Source organism: Athene noctua, chromosome 5 (genome assembly GCF_965140245.1).
Source record: "Athene noctua chromosome 5, bAthNoc1.hap1.1, whole genome shotgun sequence".
Classification (NCBI taxonomy): domain Eukaryota; kingdom Metazoa; phylum Chordata; class Aves; order Strigiformes; family Strigidae; genus Athene; species Athene noctua.
In genome coordinates, this window is record NC_134041.1 from 13,215,333 (window position 1) to 13,241,649 (window position 26,317).

Here is a 26,317-nt window from a genome sequence, read left to right on the forward strand (position 1 = left end):
GTCCTTTACACAAAAAGGCATGTGCAGCACGACTCAGGCACCTCTGGTGGGATATTTGCGTTGGTTGCTGAGTATGGTTATCTCTCATAGGGAGGCAGTTGCAGCCTTCAGACAAAGGGAAGCCCGCTGTACAATGAAAAGGGTTGAACATAAACTGATACATCACACTAACAAGCAGTATAAGGATTTTTAGAGCCCAAATAATAGAGTTTGGACTTTTCTGACCAACTGGCAGCAACGGTCTCCTGAGAACATTTAGAGAGTTGCACAGAGATTAATTATAAACACGCAGCTTGATTTCCAATCATTGCAAAACATCTGCAAGGTATAGATTGCCACTCGTAGGTATAGTATTGTGTGAGGAGCGTCCTGGAGCTTACAGAAAAACATGCTGGAGCCATGAATCAAACTGGGTCATGTGACAGAGGGGAGGTACCGGGCTGGCTCCCAGCCAGTGGCAGGAGCTGATGGGTGGAACAAACGGGGCATAAAAAGACTAATATGACTAACGGATCCTGGATGCGTGGTACCCTTATTTGGATCTACAGGAATGTAGGCTCTAGCAGTTCTGCAGCTCTACCAGCCTTTTGCCTGACACTGGAACTGCTGCTCACAAAGTAGAATCCTGCTGCTGTGTGGTAGGAAGGATAGAGAAAGAACATGGCCTGCATTTTGAAGGTAAATCTCTATCTGTTGCTTGAATGCATTGTTAGAGAGCCCCTCGCTGTTCAGAGGCATGGATTCAGTGTGGTCCTATTGCATCTTCGTTGTCTTTTTGAATACTGGCTTTGTCTGGCAAATGAATATGGAGAGATTCTGCAACGTATAGCTGTGCTCTGCTTCCCTCTGCCATTCTTTTCCTCTTTCCCTGCATTGTCAGAACTGCGAGCTAGCGGGAACAGTGTACCGAATAATAGGAGGGGGTGAGGGGCTCTGGTTTGTTTCAGCTGACTTTGAGCTGAATTCCTTCAGGAGCAATAGCATTCGGGCAACAGACTGCAAGTACAAAGGACAAAACGGGGGAAGTTATTTTTTTTTTCCTGACTGTGCAGCATTTACTGCTTTTAAAGCAAAGGTTGCAGATGTACACAGCTGTCCCAGTTGCTCCTTAAGCACACACTCCTCTGCTGAATTTACCCCAAATCCACATGCTCCACACAATTATACTTAGTATCGAATCGCATTTACTAATTAAGTGACATATTTGATGGAGGGATTTTTCCCCTTGACGCCAGCAAATATAAGCGTAAACTTACCGTGTGATCGTATGCCTTCTCCAACCTGCTTTCCTCACCAAGATAAAAGTATTTGCGACAAGCATGTCGTGGAGATGGAGAGAGCATCACTAGCACTAAGTATTGAATGAAAGGGGAGGAGGCGGAAGTGCGGTCAGTGGAGAACAAACAGCGTTTGTTTCCTTACAGTGTTGTCACATGCAGGGAGTCACTCGCCTGTGCCTGGTTTGAAAGTGGTTTGTTTCAGGTTCATTTGCTATCTGCCTTGCTCCTTTCTGTGTATATTTTGAATACATTTGTGCTCTGTTCCTTTTAGTAAATAAAACTGATCTGTGAATGCTTTGATATTTTCAGCCTGATCTTCTTAACAAAGGGTTGATTATCTCCAACTTTGGGATGGCCTCTCATAGCAGTTGCCTTCAGCATATCAGCAAAGCTTCAAAACAGTCCCCAAATAATAAACGTTCCTGTGTCTCCTTGAATCTAATTCTTATCACTTTTTTGGGTGTTCAACTTTAAAAGCGACTTATTTTGCTGCATTGTTTTTCCCTTTCAATTCATTCTCTGCTAGTGGGTCTGTGGTTCATGGATGGTTTTTTGAATTTCTTTTGTGAGCATGTAGGTTGTGGCAGCTTATATTAATAAATATGGCAAAGTCTGCCTCAAGTGCAGAAACTTCCCTGAACTAACAGGTTCTGCTTGGAGATAGGTGGTACAAACTCCTTTAGGCAGACAGCACTGACGCAATTGATAGTTAAATTGTGACTTGGGATAAGGAGATACGAGCTTCATGAATGGTGCCTGGCTTCACAAAGATAAGCATGTGTACTCCTTTTTAAACACTCCCTGAATAATTTTGCTTGGATCTGCAAGTGAGCCAGAAGATGGATTTTTTTTTTTTTAACTATGTGGAGAGATCACATGCAAAACTGTCCCTAACAGTTAAATAAGAATATCCTTTTACAATAAAACTCCAGTGTCTCTTTCCCCCTCCCAGTTGTTGCCTCTGCACAGTCTGGTGACACAGCCCGCCACAAGGATGACTTCTGCAGGGTCTTTCTTTTAGAGTTTGAATCATAACACAATAAACACCTTCCCTTTGCCCAGGCCTTGGGTTCCATGTGGTTGTAATTCTGATGATTAAATCAATAGATAAATCAGTATTCCTTGACAGGCAGCCTTCTGCCAGCTTAATTCTTAATCTTGTAAATACAGGCAGGTGCAAGGATAAAAAGTGAAATAGATATGTGAAGATTAGCTTTGCCATAAGGCAGGCTGGACAGATATCCTACAGGAGTAATTTAAATGTCTAGATCAAGATACTTAACTGTGTATAAGTTTTTAATGCAATGCCTACAGGTACTCAAGCTTTTACCATAACAAGGAAATTCAGAATAATATGCATATTTTGATGTGATGTCAGTCTTAATTTTTTACTGAAAATACAAACCTGTTAGTTATACTCTTCTTCCTTCTCTTAGGTTTGTCCTCGCTGTCTTCTTTATTCAGTCAGTAGCCTGTGTGGAAACACACACACACACACAAAATAATCTGTGCTATAGGTACAGATATTAACTAGGTGGTGGCACGGTGTTGGTGGGAAGCCAGAATCACTGTGCATCCTTGCCACTTCAGCCCAGAGTGCCTCTTTGGCTCTGCCTTCTGGCTTGCCCTGCCTCTGTTCCTAGATTTTTAAATTCCTCCCCCCCAGATACTGACACTTGTGGAATGTTTGAGTTCTGTATGTGTGAGATATTAATATAAAGGACATTGGATAGAGATGTCTGTAAAATGCAAAGAACCGAGGTGGTTATTAATAATTAATTGGAGTTACTTAAAATGGTTAAGATCATATTAGAAAAAGTGTATAATCTTTAGATACCAAGATCTCCTTTTACTATGACTACTGCAATACTAGCCCTTGTAGAAATATTTGGGAAGGTGATTCTTCCTAGGGTACATGCCATTTCTGTGATGTTTGTTGTGCACTGGTAGGGCTGTTGCTGATCACGGCTCCAGAAACTTTGTCTCCCAATCAGTAGTGGGACATTCTTTTTAAAAACAGTGAAACTCTCTTCTGCAAATTCTTCTGTTAAGGAAATGCAGGGAAAGAGGTGAGTTCTAAGATGCAGGAATCGTTTTTATTTTTCCATCATGTAATTAAAAATCAGGGCAGAGTATCTGAGTGAAGTGTAGGCATTTCTTGGAAGCAGTTTATTTTATGCTTGTTACTATGGTAGCTACGTGCCACCTTGCTGATTACTAGATTAACAGTGATTACTATTTATGTAGTCACTATTATCCCTAAAGATGTTGAACACCCTAACTTATACTCTATCAACCACTAACCCTTTAAATGATGACATGTTATTCAATACATTACTTCAAAGAAACGCTAGTTTTCACATAACTGCAAAATGATACCTCAGTGTACCTATCGTCTTACAATAAATACACTGTGAATGATAATGATATTCTCTAAAATGTTGGTATCCTCCACTGAGGAATGGATCATGATATTTTAAAGGAAATAGAACTGATAACTAACTTCACGCATGCTGCACTTTGTATGGGGTTATGTCTTCCCCTTTTTATGAACTCTTTTTAGTGGATGTTTTGAAGAAGATGGTGGAGGTGGATTATGTTGTCGTCATGTACAATTTTAACTGTGTAGGCTTAATGTGTTAGAATCTAATAAAAAAAGTCCATGTGTGATGAGCCCATACAGTGACGACTAAATGTGAAATCTAGATAGGTTTCCTTCTGGTTTGTGTGCTGTGTATTTACAATGCAGTGACCAAAAGAGATTTCATGTGCCTATAAGATGGACATGATCTTCTACCAGCAGCGATCACAAGGGAGTTGAAACCTTCAGTGAAATTAATGTGGTCTAATAGTATTTGTATAATGTGAAGCAATGTTGTTCTTACCAGAGCTGATTCTGAGTTCTTCTCGCACAATAATCAGGTGGCCAATTAAAATTCATGGCTTCTTTAATATTTTTCCTCTAAGGAGATCAAAATAACTGTTTTGCAAAGTGTAACTTACAGGTTTCAACCAAACAAAACCCTTCAGCACACGCCTGTAACAGTTTTCTGTAGGATGCTGTCTAAATTGACCATACCTGTGAGTTCACCTATGATTGTTTTGCATGTTCCCTCTCTGGGGTTATCTCAGCTGGTTTAATTAAATCCACAGGTTTCATTTTCCCTTTAGTTCACATTGTAAACTGGTTTTGGCGTGAATTTTCTTTGAGTTTTCAACGGCCTGCGTCTGATCGGGGTCCTCAGACACTGCAGTAATACAGATAACATTACTATCTGCAGGCATATGCTCCATCTGCACTTTTGAGACCAAAATAGCGAAGCTGATCTCATTATATCAAATTTTCCACCCTGGCAAGTAGCTGTTCAGAGGGGAGAGGCAGAAGGTCTAAAAGGATCTGGTCATGGTGTTTGGATGTTTGTCATTTTGGATACTTAGTTATTAATTAGATTTTTTTTTTTTAACCCCTACGTACATGATGGAGATTGTAGCTATTTTGTCCCAAGTTTCTACGTGATCAGAAGCACATTCCTTGTTTCAGTTATGCTCTGTTTTGCAGGGTAGGCTTTGTGTCTCACCATAATTCCATTTGCTGCTAGTGATTTGCAGGATGCAAGGTCTGCCATAGAGCTGACCCCTATATCCTGCTTGAATCAGGTCCAAGATAATTCACATACTGCTTTGACTATTAAATTGACTGCAGCAATGTTTATGCATGGCATCCATCCATATTCCTGTGCTGAGGATTGTACCTGGATCCTGTTTGATTCTCATGCTCTGCTATTTCCTCTGACATGACAAGAGATGGAGAGATCCTATGGAAAGGATCAAAGGTGACCTCCCTCCTTAAGGGAAGATGCCCGTCTGGTGGGTCATTTCACAGCAACATCTGAATTTGCTGCAGGTTCACTGTAAGGCAAACTCTCTTTTAGGCCTGTCTTAACCTGATGATCAATAGTTTTGTGGGCTGTGGTATTTCTGCTGTAACTGGAGTCATTCCTAGGAGCATGTGGTTATATCTCTAGGGATGGAAGGTGTAAATATGCAAAGGTGCCCCTTATGAGGTATGCACCGATGAGTTGGAAAGTAACAGGCAGATGCAACAAGGAGTTACAGAAAAGAATCAGGATTTCTGAGGCACTAAACAGGTTTCTTGTTGGATCACTCCATCCTTATTTGCTATGACAGATTTTTTTCCCCTCCTCCTCCCCCTTGCCTAGCAAAACTCCATAGTTAATTCTTTCTGATGCTCCTTCTACACTGGATATTTCTATTTTAAATAAATTTCTTAAAATGATTCTGTTTCTAACTAAAAGACATTTTTTTGTTGCTCTACTTTGTTTACCTATAAATGGATCCAAAGTGAATGAAGATGAATTAATGAATCCAGCAATGTTCAGGGCTAGGATTTGCTGTACCGTGGTGCTTAACTACCATGTAAGATTTTATGGAGTGTAGTACATGGAATTTTGTAAATTGTTTTTTATTATGTTGACTTACTGAAAATGTAAGGAAAATTAAATTCTAAGTATAAAACCACTTTTGATTCTTGCAATGATCTTAAACTAATTATACTTTAAAGATAATATAATAGCCCCCACCCAAGCAGAAGGAGACAGCAGTCTAGTCCTACAAGAGGACTTGCTTTAGTTGAATGAATTTGAATTTGATGTCCATGTAGCTAAACCAAAACAATCTCCAGTGTAAGCACACTTCAGTTGATTTAAAACTGGAGTTTCCTGTCTGAATTCATTAGAGGTGTAGAAATTAAAACCACAAAACCAGCATGAAATTAGGTGCTGTCTCAGAGTCTTATATCTAAGTAGTTGTGTGATAAAGCAGTAATGGGGAAAAGGTTTTAGTTTTGCAGTTCATCTTTAAGCAATGAAGCATGTGCCATCCAGATGTTTTAGGCTTCCCCCCCACCAGGAATACACAGTTGTGCACATTATCACAGGTATGGAATCGCATATTAAAAGTAATCTTATCAAAATTCAGCTTCTCTGTAGACTTGTGTGTGAGCTTCGGTGTTTTGTCTTGTTAATTTTTTTCAGTTTTCATTTTGACATGTCATGAATGCCAGATAACTTGGCATGTCATAGTGTGACATAAAACATCATATGAAGTGACAAATTCTTAAACATTGATGTAACATATCAAAGTCCTGGAGATATAGGACAGATGCGTTCTTACTTATTTCTGGTAAGATGAAAGCCAAAAGGAAAGCATACCTTTGTTTTCTGGCAATAACTAAACATTTGTGGTTAATTTAAGTGGGTCTGAAATGCAGATTAAAATATCCCATTTCTTATTTTATTTTTTAAGTTTTAGTCACAATAATCACAACATCTGTGCTGAAAAGGCAGAGCTTTCAGCATTTTTTGTCTCCCTTTGCCATGTTTCATTCCAGCAGTATCTGTGCACCTTCCAGAAGTGTAGTATTGGAGTCCAGGGTTTATTCTTTCATCTTTTCCGCAGGAAGCAATATCTATGCGGCAGGTTGACTTTTTTAAAAGAGATTTTTTGTGTGTGTGTGGCTTAAAGGGGAGGAAAAGAAGTTTTCTGTGTATTTGTTAGGAAGGGAAAGGTCAAATGCTCACACATGGAATGGAAAGTAAATTTCTTTATCTTCCTGGTGGTTATTGGATGAATATAATTTTTGGACCATCTCCTCCCCAGAGCAGCTTTTACTGTAAAATAAAGAGCTATTCTGTGCAAGAAAAATTAAATTATTGATTGTACATTTATTTTAAATTTCTAGTTTGACTTTCAGATATTGAACTAATGGTTTATTTTGTAGTTGTTACCCATGACACTTTTGCAATACTTCATTCTGCCTACCAGTTGCTCTCCATCCATGGTCTGATTCGTAGCATAGAAGTGTGCACATACATAACAGAGGTGAAGGTGTATTTTATTTTGGTAGCATTTGAGACTTCTCTCCAAGAGCTAGGAAGAATTGCTCTTTGTGGGGATCTGTAAATAAGTGGGTAAAGGCGACTCTATTGGATGTATTCTCAAGAAACAAGGTAAAACTCTGTCTTGATCACTCTCATCTCTTAAAGCTGAGAGAGCAGTTGTCTCACTGTTGTCAGCATCAACACTTGTGGGCTGAATTTGCTATTCCTGTTGGAGAAAAAACCGCTTCTACTGCATTTTGTGTGGTGGTTCTTGTAAATAAGCCATGCACTGCTGAGATAAGGAAGACCACCACTTTTCCAGTGGATTCATTGGTTTCTGCAGAATGGGGAACTTTGCCTAAAAAAGGAGGTGTGCATGTTGTGTTTCTGAGCCCGAGGACAGAACAAAACATGGCTGGATGAGGTGTGAATTGCTCTGTGTCATCTTAGACAATGTTAAATATTGAACTGAATCTCCTCTGCGCTCCTCCCCCTTCAAGAACACCCAAGATTTATGCAAATATTGCCTTTACACTGTTACAAATATGATTTTGACAGTAGTGTCACAAGTTTTATCAAGTAAGATATATTGGTGCATTCATATGCTTTTTAAGAGCCATATAACTGTACTATTTTTCTTTATTTTTTAAAATCAGTCAACCAACGGAAATTTTGCTATTGGTACAAAATTTATATAAATGGGGTTTGTATTTAAAATAATGACAGTTATCTTGCCTCTGATCATTTTAGCAGAAGCACCTGGAAAACATGGTAATTCTCAGTTTATGTATTTGAAATTGGATAAAATATCATGCTGGATGTCCTTTTTCATCTTTACTGTTGAGAAGAACAAAGGTGAGGCAGGAACTGGAGTGGAAGGGCTTGAGAGATGAAATTTTGTAAGTGAATGAGGTTCAGGAGTAATGGCTTGTGTCGTCTAAAGGCAGCCCTATTAGGCAGCTCTTGTTTATCTGTACAGCATGTGTGACATTTTAAAATTAACATGGGAGCACCACACTTGCTAATAATTAAATGAAGCAGTAGCTTCTTATGAGAGGTATATTTTGCAGCAATTTGCATTAACAATAGGCAGTAGAATGCTAGCCTAGGCAGGTAAGATGCAGGTGTAGAGCAGTTGGAAGTAATCAGAAAAACATGTTTATTTCATGGGAATAGCAATTTGTACAGAAGAAATTCAGAATGAATTATTTATAGATCCTGTCTCTTCTAATGATGCATTCCTTGCATGTTGGTTTCGTGTAGGATTAGGTATCTTCTGCCTCTTTCTAATTTTTTTTTTTCTTAAAATTATATATAATCTCATTACTACCAAAAGTTTGCTTGGTCTTTGGCAAAGGAAATGCCTTTCTGAGCATGTAACAACATGAGATGTCATTCCATGAGGTTTGATGTTTTAATTCAAAATAGGAAAAGCCAGAAACCGAATACCACTTTTTTCATTGCAAGTTTCACAACCTTTTGTTAATCATCAGTTTTTAATTTCGTCCAAATCTATTGTTTACTCAGATTTGAACATAATTTTCTTCTTAGAATGATGGAATGATAGTACATTTAAGAAATAACAATGTGTATTTATTAGCTCTTTAGTATACATACTGTTATTATTACAAACCTATTGAGGCTAGTAGAACACCACCTGGTGTACTTTGAATAATTATTATTTTACATTAGATTATGAAACTATGTGCTTGCGGTTTATGTATGTACTCTCTAAATTCCCAAGATGTGGCGCTTCTTCATGAGTGGAAGTCACTTTATTTTTTTGATTAATCCAAAAAGGCTAGAAGGTTTTCATGCTTTAATGTGTTCTGCTGTGGGATGCAGTTACACTAGAAAAAATTTCCTATATGATTTTGTTTGTTCTGATTCGGCAGAGAAATAAAGATTCTAATTCCAATTTACATGTGTCCATGCTGGGGCTTATGTGATTATTAAAATTCATTACAGTTTTACTAAGCTTTTCTAGATTGGTCCTCTCAGTCATGTGAATAAGTTATTTACAAGTTACTGCATGTCAGCTGATTTATTGTAATTTTTCTGTGTTTGCATTCATCTGTGGCAAGCTAGTCAGGTAATAACTGTTAACAGAAGGGAGCTTTCTATTAGTGCTTCTTACGTGGAGACAAAAAAAGAAGCCTTCACATTTTAAAAAAAGGAATGGAGAATGAGACTGACTCATTCTCCTGTGGGATCCTTGGGAGCTGTGGAATGTGTAGCGTGGGGGAAAAAACCTGATTGGAGACTCATCTTTTGTAATTGGAATATGGAAATTTTGCCAAAAGAAAAACTTTTGTAACTTTTTTTCCATATGATTAATGAGAGAATTTCAGATAGCTGTCTCTGCATGTCTCTCTATCCCTCTTCTATCTTTCTTTCATTTTCTTCCACAGGGCATAAAATATTTTTACAGAAAAATTAGCTTAACACTACTAAATGGGGGGTTTTTGAGTAGGGAAATGGGAAAAGAGCCACTGGACATTTCAAACAAGATGAAAGAAATGGCATATTTAGGAGCACTTCTTGAACACTATCCTTACTTTAGTGTGCATGTTCTGTCAGCCAGCACTAACAGCTCTGTACCTGTTACTGAGCCCTGGCAGTCTGTCTCTGCAGTTCACAACCCTCATTATGAAATGCCATCCAAATTATGTTTTTCCTTCGTGTTTGCTGCCACTTGCCCACTCACCTTAATTGGTTTAATGAAATATATCTTAGTGGTTTTACCAGGTCACTTCATAAGAAATTGGAGAACTGAGGACGTTGAAATGCCATAGAAGCTTCCCCTGTCTAACCACACTTCCTCTTGAGATTACTAAATATAGATACTTGGTCTCCTTGCCTGTAACCGCTGCCTTAACCACAAGAACAGACCCAGATCCCAGGGCCAAATGTGTAATCCAAGAGCCAGCTAGTCAACGTGTGGTCGCTGTCCCAGGGAGCAGTCAGTGCCTCTCGCCTTTTCCTCAGGTAGCTCTGGCTTCAGAGACTGGCACCTCTGAAGAGCCACCTACAGCTACTCGCTCTCCCCTCTGTTTTGCTGCTATAGCTGTATGTGGGGCTGCAGTATCAGAAGCAGAAAATGGAACTGGATTAGAATAACTCTTTTTGCTTTCCAGAGGGTTATGTTTGAGAGTAACTGGTTTCTTGAGTATTGCGGAGATTGCATTGGGCCCAGCTGAGGAGGTGGTGTAAGCATGAGAGTAGCCTATAAGGGGTCAGGAAATCTTTATGTGGGTATTACTACCAAAAAATTTCCTGCAGTAGTAGTAGTCCATACTGTTAATTGTCTGCCCTTCAGTAGAAGGCTGCTTGCTAATGTATAGGCAATAAGCCTAGCCTAGGTCTAGTCTCTATTTAAATAGGAAGTGAAGCTAAATGGGAAGCTCTGTAGCAAAAATGCAGCTTTATTATGTGCATGACCTGCTGCCCTGAGTTAGAAAGGTGTCAAGTCCCCTGTCCAGCCTGATTACATTGGTGCCTTCTGAGCATGGAATATGGCTTTAGTGTGCCTAGAAAGGAAAAAGGGAGTTGTTCCATACTTCATCTAGTCCTGATGGAGATCACTGTTTGTCCCAAACTTGTAGATACCTCTGTAACTTTTTTTCCAGTTATGATCAGCTGAGCTGGCTGCATGCTATCTAGATTTTCTACCTTTGAACAATTCACCTGGGCCATCTCCGTGTCCGTATATGCCACCATCTGCCCGCCAGCAGTCCTGAACGAACTCCAGGTACCACAAAATAATTGCATTGCTTAACTTCTACATTTGACTGTAGGTAAGTCTGAATTATTTAGGAAGCAGCAGTGATTCTAATAGCACTAATACTATAGTTGTAGATAGTAATTGTACTCAAACAGCCTAATAGACAGTTAGTAACCATGTCTCTTGGATTTATGCTTTTAGGCCCTTTATTTCATCAGAATTGGTTTCTTATTCAGCATATGAGTGTATATATAATCTATATACCTAAAATGGTTTTGGTTCTTTTCTGCTTTGTATTTCTGAAGATCATAGATTTTATTTCTATCACTGTGGCCTACAGATGAAATTTTTTTGATCAAAAGTATGATTACCGACAATTGTATCAGTCAGAGATCTTGAAGAAGCCATTTGAAGTCCACTCTACTTCAGTTTGTTGCATAATGTGGCCAAATAAGACAAAATTTTTCCTTGTTGGATCCTACAGGACCAAGAGACAACAGTGACTGCACTGTAGTTGGTCTTTATTGAAAGAATGATACTGAATTTCTGTCAGATAAAGAAAGAATATTAAAATTGCTTGTGGTCATGCATCTTGCTGGCCTCCGCAGATATTTTGTTTCCTGTTGTTTTACTAAATGCCATAGGTATTCCAGGTTTGAGTGTGTGTCTAGAAGGAAGTGTGTTGGTTCATCTGCTGTCCCCTGGGGGTGCTTGTGCTTTTGAGGTATGTGAGGTGAAGCTCAGATGGCATTTCATTAAAGCTTTGCTTGCATGGCTTCCTTTGCCTCTTGGTGTGTCTGGTATTTCAGGTGAGGGTTGGAGAATGAATGTTTCTGAAAATTCAGCTTTCAGTATTTGCTAAAACTAATGTTATGCTTGATGTCACTTATGAATTAACCAGAAGATTGACTGTGTTTTTTTCCTCACTGAGGTCTTGCATGAGACCTTATTACTGCTTACCATTCATTGATTGCAGTGGGAGAAGCTGACTTTGGTGTACTTGTTCTGAATGCAAACTGCAAGAGCTGTTAGAGCTACAAACTCTTATTTTAGCTCTGATCATCAGTTTCAAATCTGCCTGAGGCCATTGCAGTGAGGAACAATTGTACAGTGAACAGTGCATCCCCCAAAAGGCAGATATCGTGCAGGTCACAGACATGTGGAAATGGTTTGTAGCTGCTTTTATCTTCAAAATCTGCAGAAAAACATTATCAGTGACACTGAAAAGAAAATTGAATTTGACAGGCTTGCTCCCTTTTAGTTTTTTTCTGTCTGTTTGCCAAATCTTGCTCTCAAAAGAAGTCCTCAGCCCCTTGTTAATAAGGTCAGAGAGTTGAATTTCCTTCTGGGCCTCAAGGCAAGGTACCATGGCTTGTCATGATTTGTTAATGGCACCATTAAGCCACTGTTGTTGTATTTATAAAGTGTCTTGTGAAGCATTGCATGAAAGTGCTCTAAAGCAATTTATGGGAAAACGTAATCCATTTATGGAAATAAACATCCTTGTAAGAAGGAAAATGGAAAACTCATCAGTAGTGTAGATAACACTGTGGGAAGTCTACTTGGTCGGGGTGTGTGTGGAACTGAAGTATAATAAAAATTTTAACATCCAGTTGATTTCAAAATTATTAACTGGGAGGAAACATACCTATTTTTTACTAAACGAAAATGAGTTTTGAAATTGTTCAGTCTTCAAGGTCTGCAGCTCTAGCAGCCTGTGTGTGCTGAGTAGTCATGTTTCTTTACTCAGTAAAGGGTTCCATTAACAGCTGTGCATTTTATTGTTAGTTATATTGTTTATCAATATTTCATTACTAACAACAAAAAATTATCTGTTTTCATAGAATGGTTTGGGTTAAAAAGGACCTTTAAATATTATCACATTGCTTGGGCCACAAATGGTATGATAATGTTGATCTAGTGTTCTCTTTAGTGGACACAGGATTGTTTTAAACTGGGTTCAAAATAGTCATTAACAATTTTATATAAATGAGTTATGCTTTGTTTCTCAAGTAAATATTTGAGACCTCATCCAAATGAAATGGGAAGAATTGCTTTACTACATAGCACTACCACTCCTTTACCTCATGTTTTCTACCACCTGTAGTTGGAAAAAAAGTGAGATTATAGGATCCATATCGAATCATGGGTATGGCATTCCAGATGACTAGAAAGGGTAGAGCTGTTTTGCACGCTTCTGCAACTACTAGACAAGCAGAGTACAGAGGACTGTAACTGGTAACTGACTTGCTTCCTGGATGATGTTCTTTAATGTACTCTTTGAGTAAAAACTATAAACTATTTCTGTGCTTTAATGGGCTTGTTTCCTTTCAGGAATTTGAAACTATGTATAAATTAGGTAAGAAAGGTATTAAAAACTTCAGAGAATGAGCCAGGTTTTGCTGATCTTGTGTGATAATATTCCATTTATGAGATTGCAGACTATGATAATAACTTAATTAGTGTGGTATATGTACAGTATTGTTATGTATATGTAATGTACTTGCTCAATAGTTTCTTTGTTTCAGTGCTTTTGTTAGTCCTCTATTTTCTGTGCAGTCCATGAGGAAAGGCAAATGAAATATAATAAGGGCTGTATCCAAAGCTGTGGAAGGAAGTAATTAAACTTAATTGAAGTAATTTCTTTGAAGTATCATAGCAGATGCAAAGGACAAATTCAAAGCAGATTTAGGCAATGCGTGCTTTGAAATGCTAGCCTGCAAACAGATAAGTATAACCGTTATTTAAATAAAGTGATATGAAACTGTCTTCTGAAACCTGAGTCTGGACATCAGGTCTAATAATAGACACTTGGGTTAAGTTTTGATAAGGGATGTCACTTCTGCTTCCTAATTTATTACACTTTGCCAGTCAGAAATGAAATACCAAAAGTATTGTCCGCATCTTATCAGACAACTGCAATAGAACTGGGAATTAGCCAGAGCTAGCCCTGAAGGTATTTTATGATGGCAACTTCATCATTAGCTGTGATAAGTAAGCCCTCAGTTAGAAATTACAGGAAAAACTTTATCAATAATTCTGAAATCAAATTACATTGTATTTAGAAATGTAACTTGAGCAGGTATAAGATTTCTTGAATTTTGTCCTGTAATATTCTTACGAATTTTAAAGGTTCTGTCAGTTTTACATCAGGAGTTTAAATCTTCAATAAATAGGAAAAGATATGGGTTGCTGTTGTGTAGGGGACTGAATATGAAATTTGCATAAAACCCAGGTGAGATAAAGTTAGCTTTTACAGTGCACATGCATTATTTCTTTGCAGAACTGATTCAAACAGGAGAACCTGAAACATAAATCTGAAATGTTGTTTTCTTACTCTTTAGTGCTTCGGAATTGGTAATTTCTTTCCACCTGCACAATGATTCTAAGTGAAAGATGTCAAGTATCTCAACCGACTAACTGCTCTCTCAAATTCCAGAGTAGCTAGGTGTGAGATATCCCTTTCTTCCCAGACCCACATAGTGAAAAATATAGGAGTAAGAGCTGTGAAAGACAACCATCTCTCTCTGAATTTGGCTGATGATTGATGTGCTGATGGGCTGAACACGGTGGTAGGAACTGAGAAGAAAAGCAGGGGCTGTCCCTGGTTATATATGGATGTATATAGACTTTCCAGCACTGAAGTGGTAAAATGTGATTAGCTATATACTGGAAGATGGCTATCATAAGGAAGAAATAACGGAATGGTAGTCCATATTTTTTTCTGCTTTAATTTCATTGTTGATACTGAACTGCAACGCACTGTTTTGAATGAAAACAAGTGTGGGTCAGGAGAGTAAAATTTACTGCAGAACTGGGAAAGGGATTGCACTTCCGACTGTTTTCTTGGGGTTAATTTGTATCTTAGAGTGTTTGATAATTTATGCCACAGGTGGGGATTTTATGGCAGTGTATGCATAGTACAATAGGCTGCTGCATTATCAGCTGTTTCTGATCTCTTCCTTGTGAAAGGAAGGAAAGTTGGCTTCTCCTTTCTGTGTTTTAACACTAGAATTTTTTTGTTTGTTTGTGTGGTGTGTGACAAAAAAAAGGATCCAAACAGTTTGTTTGTTTTGTTTCTTGTTCAGCTGAGAGAAACATTGTTCGATGAAAGCCAGCTGTGGGAGGGCTGGGTGTGTGACATCACATGATTGCCTCCCAAGCTGTGGCCATGCGAAGGGATCTGCTGCAGCAGTGCTCCTTTGCCATGGGAGCAGGACCATGGGGGTGTTGCTGACTCTCTGAAAGCCAACAATGAATTGCACCTGGGCTGGCTGGCTAAGTGGGGTGCCTGAAGGCATTTGATGTAAAGACAGCCTGTCAGCTGGCTTAATTAAGGTATCTCTTCAAAAGAGAGGTCTTTAACCATTGTATGGATTTTTAAAGCTTGTCTCTTCCCTGGTAAATGTAGGCACTCAGTGGAGATCAGGGCTTATGTCCCTGTTCTTTTTCTGTCACAGGCTGAGAGTAGTTCTGAAATGTGAGAAAGCAGATGGAAGGGATTTCTTGGATCAAGTGCCAGGCAAGTTTGTCCCCTGTCCTCATCCTCTAGAACAAATAACAAGTATGTCTGTATGGGATGTTGGTGTGTGCATGCTTTCTTTCTATAGGAACTAAAATTAAAACTGAAAAATCCCAAAGTCTGAGGTTTCTCCTTTGCAAAAAATAGCAGGAGACAGATAACCACCCACTGATGTCCTAGTTGTTAGAAAAGAAAAATCTTATGAGAGTCTGAGGGAGCTGGGTTTGCTTAGCCTGGAAAAGCAAAGACCTAGGGAGTAGCTTCTAGTAGTCTTCTACCTCCAGAGGTGTTAGAGAAGATGGAGACAGGCTTTTCTCAGAGGAGCATAGTGGAAAGAGTCAGCAGCCACAAATTGCAACAAGGGAAATTCAAACTAAATATAAGGAGAAAAAAATTACACTAAGACTGGAATAATACTGGCACAGGGGCCTGGCATAAACAACCTTGGAAATACTCAGAACTCGACAAGACACTGGGCAACCTGATGTAACTTTGAAATTAGGCCTGCTTGAAGTACGAGGTTTGACTAGGTGATCTCTAGAGGTCTCCCAGTCTTAATTATTGTGTGACTTTATGATTTCTATAATGCTGCTGCTGCTACTCTTAAAGTTAATTGTAGTATACCATATGTAGCAGGTTTACTGAAACATGTCTAATAGCTGTGTTAACAGAATCATCCTCACCTATGGGCAGGTCAAGTATCTTTTGTTTTCTCTTTAATCTTGCTGAAGTGGCATAGTGTTACCTCCAGAAGGTAAAAACATAGGAAGTTTAATTATTCTACACGTAGGGGGGTAGATTGAAGATCTGGAAATGGTGGCCCTTCAGTCATGAAGTAGAAGAACTATTTACCCATTGGCTTAGGACATGAATAAATTATTGACTGGTTATCCTGAATGTAGCATTCTTGGGCTTGAGTTAAGGTCTCTGCAATTAAGTGAAGGCTTCTCTTGAAAGGAATTACAGTTTGCAGTACTCTTAAGAAAGCTTGAAGGATTGTATTTGGCAGCAAACTTTAATGTGGCAGGTTTTTTTGTGTCCTAGAGCCTAAATTTAATTTGTTGATGCGTAATGCACTCAGCTGAGGATTTTCTGAATGTGGAGTGTAACTCTTCTTTTTCTGCTTGTGTTCAACTAGACTGGAAAATCTAGCCAAACTGATAAGCTTCTGGTAATTTGATGGTTTGTGAGAGAGTGAGTGCAAACTCGGTCCATCTCTTTTCAGCTCTTTTGCAATTCACTGACTCATTTTACACTGTTTTTCCCAAAGGCCCTATTTAAAACCTATATTCAGGGTTATTAACTTTTTCACCAAGAAAGTAAGCTTTATGTAATTATACAGGAGAGACTACCTGAATGAGGTTTATGCCTTACTGATATGAAAATTCTGTGGGTTTTTTTTGGTATTAAGGATAAGTGAGGGAATGTTTGATACATATGCCTTTAATAGAGCTAAGTATGATGAACAGGGGTGATTTATTCCAGCTGTCTGTTTCTGCTGAAATCCACACCTTCCCTTGTTTCTCAAGAGTTGTAGTGCAGTCATGAGTTCTGCTCAGCTGAACTGTGAATGGTAAGACTGTGCTATTTGTATTTCACAACATTATTTTTACTGGAATGGTAGAATGTACAATGTTGTTCATGGAGAACATCTGCTAAACGTGTCCAAACCTGGTCTTACAGGTTTCAGAGGAGTCAGAGAGATGCTTTGCTTTCTTATCTTACCTTTTTCTTGAGGATTATGATGGAAATGTATTGTCAAAGTTGTTTTTTTTTTTTTTTTCCTTTTTTCTATTTACCACTTGTTTTCTATAGCTTAAAATCAACTGCCTGCCAGAATGCCTACTGGTAAAATTATTCTGTCATGTTTGTAGGAAACAAAGGTTAATTCACTGGTGCCTGTAAAGTGAATTAATTCTAACATTATGGTTGCAATTCTTTACTTCGGTGTGGTTTTGGCCCTTCTGCTAGCAGTACAAATATAACAAATAATATAATTTGGAGAGGTTCAAATGACCACCCTATGTCTAATATGCTGCCACATTTCATCTCTTTGGATTCAAGGCTAAACTTAGTCCAGGTTCTCAGCCAAACTGTGGAGATGGTAGATGTCAGTGTGCTTTGAATCCTCTGACTCATAAAGGAAATTACTTTTTTTTGCTTTGGTACAAACATGGAAAACAAACACGCAAGTTCTAGACTTTATTGCAAGCATTTCACAGTCCCAGATCTGATTTTACTACAGGGAATATTATTGCAGGCCCACTATCAGTGGCACAGTTTTAAATAGATCGCTGTTTGCAAGACTGGCCTAGAATGTGTATGTTTGCATGTGTGTCCACATTCTGGTGGACAGAGGGTAAGCACAAATGTAAACTGCCCACTTTATATCATATCCTCTTTTTGTTTGTACTTTCTGGCTTTTCAATACTTTTCCCAGTTCCTAATTTTCTTTCTTAGACATTGTCTGATGTAGACACAATATATTTAATATTTTTGGAGTTTGATAGGCTTGAGTTCATATGTGAATTACTATGCATGACTAGAATAAAGCTTTCTTTTCAGCAGTTCAGACCTCCATATTCAAAAGCAGAGAATATTCCAGCTTTTTCAACTGTGTTCCACCTTACAGAAGCTTTAAATAAACAGTCCTTTCTCTCATTTTGTTGGTTTAGTTGCTGTTACTGTGCTTAGCAGATCAGAATTTTTTCTGCTCTGGCTTAAGGCAAAACTCCCTGTTGGTTTCTCTACTCAGGAGCTATAACCAGAGATTTTGATACTGTTTTTCCTCTCTCCAGAATCTTTTAATATCTCCTTTTAGTAAAAGATATAAACCAAAGGATAACTGAAACAGCTCTATTGTCATTATTAGTTTACAACCAGATTGAACAATACTGTTGTCTCTTTCAGCACCCTCTGGTATTTTAAAGGATAATTACTAAACCAAATCTGACCAAATTATAAGCAGAGACTGGACATAAATCAGAATAATGTCCTGTCTTAAATCCAGTTTATTGTCTCTTGGTTTTTGTCTAAGCAAAACAACACTTGCCAAGTGGTTTAATTAAGTGCAAGTCTAACTCAGCAGTCAAGGACAGTATCTCAGAAGGGTCTTTTTGAATAATCTGCTGTTTTCTGAGCCATGTAGTTAAATTTATAATCTAGGAAAACTGGAGACTGCAGATACTTTGTTTACATTTTTTTCACTGCAGAATGCTATAACAACAGAAACTTCTGATGAGCCACAAGAATTTGAAGTCTTAGTCTCTTCTATTAATTTGCATTTTTCTTGCTCAGGCTTTGGCATATTTCTGTGAGACTTGTGTGAGGTCAGCTCTGACTGCACTCAAATGGGATTAATTAGTCTGTTTTCTGTGTGGCTTGACCTATACTGCCCAGAAGAAAGTATCTTACTTCTTTCTTAAGCACTGCTTTTTATAGGAGTATCATAACAGAGCAGTGCTATTAGTTAAAAAAAAAAAAAAAAAAGTTTAACAAATTGTTGATCTGTTGACTCTTCTTCAAAATTGTTGAATCATCAGGATTGTGTTACTGTAGCAATGACTTTCCAGGGCAGATATACGAAGGATTCTTTAGTTTCAGTAATGAGAGTAGTAGTGGTCCTGGTGTAGGGAATTTGGTTTCCCTTAAGCATTTCACTAGCCATACAGGAGTTTGAAGCCATTTCACGTTCTTGTTTTGCTTTTGAAGTAAACTGTTCTCCAGAAAACACAACATTTTTTTGGACATAGGAAGAGAATAGGGACAGAATGTTGCTGGGACAGAGAAATAAGTATGTCGGGCATTTTGAGCAGTACTGAGTCACTCTGCAGAGGTGTTGCAAACAGGCTTGGGTGTGTCTATAAACCAGCAAATGTTTCCATGGTTTAAATGATGCAGCACAGACATCATTAAAAATGTAGGAGATAAAATATATACAGCAACAAAGTTTATCTGCTACCAATAACTAGATTTCTGGGTAAAGTGTCACAAGTTCATTAATATCAGCAAGGGTTCACTGGAATAAGAAACAGCAGAATTGAATCCGCAGGGCTTTCCCTTTATTGAGGCTGCAAAGTAACAAGCTAATGCTCTGTACAGCATTTCCAAGGAAAAAAGCATAGCTTAATTGAAATCAGATGTAGTAACAAAGCCATGTCCCAAGGCCAAGGTGGGTGGCTGTCAGTAGGCAGGAAATGTAGCAGTGGTTGCACCTGCATCTTTTATTTGGGGACATTTGAATAAAGAAGAATCAAATTATTACATGCAAATCATAATTTTACACAACAGAGAAAAGGTGTTTAATTTTGCCTTGCTTGATGAAGAAAATGGTTTTCCTTGTTAACTTTTTAAGCTGCTTGAAAGTGCTGAGACCTTGACCTTTTAACTGTAATGTGTCATATATAAATGTACTGCACCAACTCCCATTCTCACAGTGAGTCCAAAACACTGCTCACTGCTCAATACATTGTAGAAACAGAAGCTTTGAAAATCTGCAGGTGAAACTAGCAAGCCTTAAGGTAGTTGCAAAAGTTCAAAGACATGTAAGAACCAGCCCCGTGTTTTAGAGCATCCTTCCAGGACTGAAGAAAGCAGGGATTTTACTCTGGAAGTTGCCAGGGGCATGGTGCTCATGTGATGTTTCTCTATTCCTGTTGTTCAGTTCTGCTCAATAGTTAAGTGTATGTCCTCTCTATTATTTTTTATATTTACTCAGGGTAGCCTATAAGTTGTTAATATATTTGTCATAAACTATGAAGTAGTTACTGCATAAATGACTGATGCTATTTCAACAGCTGTGTAAATGTGTTTGTTTTGAGGGCTGCATAGCTTGGAATAAATTTAATTAAATGTGTGAATGATGTATTCAACAACTAGAGCAGGTCAATAATCTTTAGAATTAAATTTAATGTTTTTTTATTAAAGGTTCCCTATTTCAGTGGTGAATAGTAAGCATGTGGTGCTATAGACAGGTGCTTCATATGGTCTGTTATGAGTGCTTTATTAAATAGTCAATAGCTGCATTTACCAAATGAACTTAATTTATTGTATTTATTTTTTCTAAGGGTTTTACAGTTCATTATAAATGATTTATTGAACATATGTAAACCAGTTTAGTCTCACAATGAATGCATTGCTAGTAGGGCTTGGAATTGCTAACAGTGTAAATTGTTTGAGCAGTGTTTGTAAGTTACTGAAACACCATGAGAAAATGCTTATTTTATACACAGCTCTTTAGAAGTCATCATAGATGACTTTTAAAACATTACATTCAGTCTGTAGAGTGTGGTGCTTTCTGTAAGTCACCTTTATTGGTAAAAGCAGTTTGTGGGGATTTTTCCCATATACTATAGTATTGTTTTCTTAGGCAGCAACAGTGAATTCAACACTGCTTGTGGAAAAGATGACTGTAAAAACTACTTCATAGGGACCATCCGTCTAGGAAAACAATGCGTGTGGCACTATGACATTTTGAAAGTTATTTTGCCTTATATTCCAGCCTAAGATGGGTGCTTCATATTTTTTAAGACTCAGATTTGGAAGTGGGTTGTTACCTTTCTCTGAAAATCGTTTCCTTTTTTTTTGTATAGCATGCCTGTCGGCAAAGAAAATGTGTTTTTTTTCTGCTTTAATGACTGGAGCAATCTTTAGTTAGAGAAAGTAATATGTATTCCTACATTAAAGCTGATGACCTTGGTTGTTACTAGTATTACTGGTAGCTGGGCTGTGAATATCGAAATAGCTGGTTTGTCTGGCAGAATTATATTGGTGAAAGAAACAAGAACCTGGAACAGAGAAACTACCTATAGACATTCAGAAACGTAAGGAAAAATGGGACTGTGAGCTGCCTAGTGACTGCTTTGGGCCAGGGTCCTTATTCTTTTCTAGCACTCATGGCTTTCTTTTTCCAGCGATGTCATGAAATAACATGTTCAATTTTTACTTTTCCTTGGCTGACTCTCAAACCATTTTGGTTCTCAGGCAGTTGGTCTCATCACCATGCCAGTGTGCCCTTATCTCACTGTGGAGGCTAACTGTGTCTGATTAAAGCTCCATGAATGGGATTTTCTATGTGGGGCTGGCATCTGAAATAGAGCTTTTAAGCATACTGCGGATGCAAAAAATCATTTTTGTGGTCATCATAAAACCCACTGAAAGGCTTTGACTGAGGCAAGGATAAGGGACTACAGAGCCAAGTATGGATATTTTTAAGTAGCCTGTAAAATAGAAGGGGAAAAAAAAAAATCACATTTCTATTTTGATTGTTGTTCTGCAAAATGGTGGTATCTCGCACGTTAATAATTAATATAATTGTAAAGCTTAGCTGAAAGTATCCTCAATGTGTGGCTGCATGTAGGTTGTCCCCCTGGTTGTTTTGTTTTTTTAAAAAAACAAAATATGATGAAAAGTCATTCAGAGTTGTAGTATGGAAACATAAACAAATGTCAAAATACATTCTCAAGGACTGTATCTGGAGAGAGCATATAAAATTGGAAGTGTAAAATGCTATACTCTGTGCATGACAAGAAATGAGTAAACATGAGAAACATTTTCTCTTTAACTGTGCCTTGGAAGAAGAGGAAGGCAGCAGACAGTGATAATGTTGGAAGCATCATGTGTTGCACTGTTATTACTGAGAAAGTGACTATGGAAGAGCAGAAGGTTGCTCACTCCTTCAGATAAAAGTGAAGATGCTTGTATTAGCAGGTTATGTTAGACTACAAAGCACAGGTAGGCAAGATGAATCAATTTCTGAACACCATTCAGTGTTCAAAAAGTGGTCTACAATCCTGAAATTAAGTTGAATAATGAGGTATTTGAGATTTTTGCCTCCATCCGGTGGTTACTTAAAAAGCTCTAAAACCGAACAAACTAACTCCGTTATAATTGCATCCACTAATCACTGTGTATTTGTAGGAGCTTCTTCAGTAGCTTTTGCTCTCTTTTTTATTTTCCTTCTCTTTTACATTTCCCGCAAGTAAGCAGTTGCTAGTACACATTTTCTGCACCCTTTGTTAAACTAATGACTCTAGACTGTGATGTCCTGAAATCTGCATACAGAAAAGTGATTTAGGTACAATAACATTCTAAAAGATTGGATTCCTCTTATAAGTTAATGAGTTAGCTCAAGCATGGAGGAGAATTTTTCTTGCGCAGATCTCTAAATTCTAGTTTAGCTGCACTATGATGCCCGCTCGCTTTGTGGCTCTGTAAGCACATGGGAAATTATTAGACCTGTTGTCGTTTGTCTTAGTCATAATTTGAATTAATACATGACATCCTGGTACACTAAAACAAAATGTCCAGCCTTCAGAAGAGTCTGATACCAAGCCTGGTTATGAATGTGCAAGGCTGGCTTGGTTTGTTCTGACCCTGTTCCCCCTTCCCCTCCCACTGGAATGTAGAGGCTATATAGGTGACTTGAGTGCATTCAGAGTCTTTAGGACCCCTTATTATAATCCAACATGTCAATTACTGACTGAATAGCGCAGTCATTTGGCTTGTTAAGGTCCAAAATTAATTCTGTCTGTTCTCCTCCCAGCTATTTTCTACTGCTGTTAGCAAAATCTGCTTTCTCTCTGATTCAGCAAATGGATATGCAAAACACTGAAATAATTTTCTCTTTGGACAGTGACAAGACAAATATTGTATACTGTGTGTTGGCCTTGACAAGTATGGGCTTGAGCCAGAGCTCACAAAAGTCAATGGAAAGAAGCTTATTGACTGGACTGGATCTTAATTCAATCCTTTTGCTAGCAGAAAAGGGAATGAAATCGATGGGATAAGAAGTCATGCATGTCTGATATTGCATGAGAAAATATTTGTGCCTAATATATTAGGAGATTTGTCATCTTGTGTTTTAGGCAGTATCAGTGCTACTGTGTGTGCACCATTCTTCTCAATGCATTATTTGGGTTAGATTTAGCCAGGTGCCTTATATTAATTTTTTTTGTATCCATCTCAGAAGCCTCTGATCCTTATTTTATGCCTCTGCCATTCTTTCTCCCCTTTTTAAGATTGTGTGGTATTGACAGACATTACAATAAGATTCCTATTTGCTACAGACCTATCTGTCTTGCAGCTGTTCTCACTTTCAATTTGATTTTTCAGTCACTGATCTTTTCCCTGGACCTGGTTTCTGGTTTGTCTATTACTTGCCATGTTTCTACCAAAACCAGACAAACAAGTAAAAAACCCCACACCACAACTACTCCCCCTGCCTGCCCCCCCCCCCCCCCCAAAAAAAAAAAAACACAAACAAAAAAACCCCTCAAAACAAACCCAAACCAAAACCCACAATGTGAGAATTAACCAGGTTAGTGATGACTTGGAGAAAAGGCTCTTTGGTTCCTGATGGCAGAGACCACGCAGGAACATGATGACATCCATCATGTGAAAGCTCTTGAGTCTCATTCCATACAGTATAATGGTAAAATCTGTGTTGTTCCTGTCTGTCCAGTTTCTAGTAGATGTGTATCTGTGTCACAACAGCTTCCCTTCTGCTATGGAATGGCCCAGAAGATGGCTGGCAGTGATGTTAGTCTTTTTGGGTTATGTAAGACACATAGCATAGCAAACTGCAATTTCTGGGTTTTGTTGGGTTGGGTATTTGTTTGCTTGCTTGTTTTTGTTTTTCCTCCAGTAATCTGTCAGCCATTTTTGCCAGAGAGTCTTGGTAGCAGATAATGGATAAAGGGAGTTGTGGGGACAGTTGTGGGAAACAGGTTTGGTTTTTTTCCTTCTTTGTGAACCTGCTTCTGCCAGTCACACATCTGTTGCTGTCAGAAGACCTGCAATCCAGGCTCTGAATCTTACAAATTAAGCATATTGACCAAAAAGACAAATCAGTTCCAGAGACTGGTCTATGGATATGTTTTCTGTGGTTTACTACTGTCCTCCTTCAGGGAGTTTGTTTAGAGGCATAAGGAGGTGTCTGAGATAGTGGCTACCCAAACCCAGCGTGTGCTGTTAATCAGGCAGCTGAAGAGAAGGCACGTCCAGATTGTTGCCAGATGTTTGTCTCTGCACAGCTTTTCAAGCTGTGAAATGAGGTCCCTGCCAGGACTGATAAGGCTGGGCATAAATATTGGAGATGGCATCCTGTTGGCCCAAAGGGTAACATTTCAAAAGCTTATCTTACCCAGGATTTAAACTTTTTATTTTTTACAGGACTGTTGGGACTCAGTCACATTTTTGAAAAGCATTTTAAACATTTGGGCACACAGTAAGAAGTAGACTTGGTGCCTGATTTTTGTTTCTTTGGTGTCAGTGAGAATTTAGGTCATAGGAGTCTCTGTGTTATTTTGTAAGGATTGCAAGACCTCTGAGTTGTTTTTCAAGTATCTTATCTGAAGTGGTGTTTACTTGAAGGAGGTGGTTTAAACAGGTACATGTAGATATGATGAAGCATTTTACAATTGCTGTGTGGGGTGCTCTGAGCAGTGAGATTGTGGACGTTTGAGCTCTCCCATTCCCACTTCTGTGCAGTGCTTTAGGGCTACCAGCAAGGTATTGAGCCCTTTCATGTCATAAGTGGTTCTAGGCTGGTGCTCCTCCAGCATGATGCTCTGATCCTCATAAGGACTTCTGAATATCATTGTAACAATGAGGATGTAAATGATACTAATGCACATATAAGACTGGTGAAAGGTGAGACCTTGGCTGAAGTAAAAGACTAAAGCAAGCATCAGATGATGCTTCCTCTCTCTCCCAGCTCCCCACAGTGTGGGAGGGGAGGCCCCCCGACCCAGCAGTGGTTTTTGTTTACTCCATAGCCCTTAATGAAAACTTCTTTCGTGAACTTTTGCAGTCTTCTCATGAACCCACATAGTTTTATTGCATACTGTGGCAAGGAGTGCCACAGTTTAAATAAGCCACATGCACAGAAAGCACCTCTAATTTTGCTTGATGCCCCCTATTTCTTTTCTTGAAAGGCACAAGGAAAAACTACCCTCCTTCAGCCTCTCCATACCACTGCAAATACTATTTCCCAGGCTATTTGGGGAAGGAAGATATTCAGCATAGTCTTTCAGCACAGTCTAAAGAAGCCTACCATTACATGAAATGAAGTTTCTCTTTTGGTAAAAGATGTAAGTTTAGAAACTTTGACTGTGGAAAACAGTACTGTAGTGTTACATATGATTAAATATGTCACTTACTTGGATAACGTCTCTAGATGTTATGTAGATCTGTTATGTTTAAAGAGGTTGTTGCTCTCCAGAGCCATAAATGTGGCCATTAGAGATGTGAAGTTTGTTTCTTGCTGTGTTAGTAACCTGTATTCTGATTACTTGTACTGGTTGGGAGATGGGAATTTCTGCATTTTAATCCTTATTCAGGTTGTTTTCCCAAATGTGAGCCAATGTGCTTGTATTCACTTTTCTCGCTTTTAAAAACATTAAAATACTGTTTAAAGAATAATAATTTCTTTTACTATGAGAATCAACCAGCCAGCATTTTGTAAACATGTAAGAGCATTCGTTAAGTAAGTTTGCTATTGCTAATTTTTTTGTTTATTTTTAAATGTTAGTATTTTTGATAATGCTGATGTTAAATTATTTGCATGTGTGCGTGTGTTAAGAAGACCTTATAGTAAATAGCAGAGCACTGCATAGGCAGTATATTACATTTAAATATTGGGAATACTTTAAAAGGTATTATTCTGTTGAACGCTTTTGCAAGTAGTGTCTACAACCTTCAAGCTGTCTCTTCAAGTCTCATTTTCCTGAGGAAGATGAAATTGTGGCATGTAATGGTTTAAATGCTTCAGTGCCAGATGTAATAAATAAAGAGATAAATATCAATATCTGTTGCTTGTGAGCAGTGGTTCACAGCCTCCTGTTATCTAGAAAATATATTTTCTTGCCCCTTAAAGTCTGACTTTCTGATC

The 26,317-nt window shown here is 38.3% G+C and overlaps 1 protein-coding gene across 1 annotated transcript in view; it reads left to right on the forward strand.

Moving 5' to 3' along the window:
• The first annotated feature begins 537 nt into the window (after nt 1-537).
• ST6GALNAC3 (ST6 N-acetylgalactosaminide alpha-2,6-sialyltransferase 3) overlaps nt 538-26,317 on the forward strand; it is a 219,604-nt gene continuing 193,824 nt past the window's right edge. The window contains exon 1 of the mRNA XM_074906404.1: nt 538-678. Within this exon, the coding sequence (XP_074762505.1) occupies nt 661-678 (18 nt within the window). The 5' untranslated portion in view covers nt 538-660. The remainder of the gene's footprint in view (nt 679-26,317) is intronic.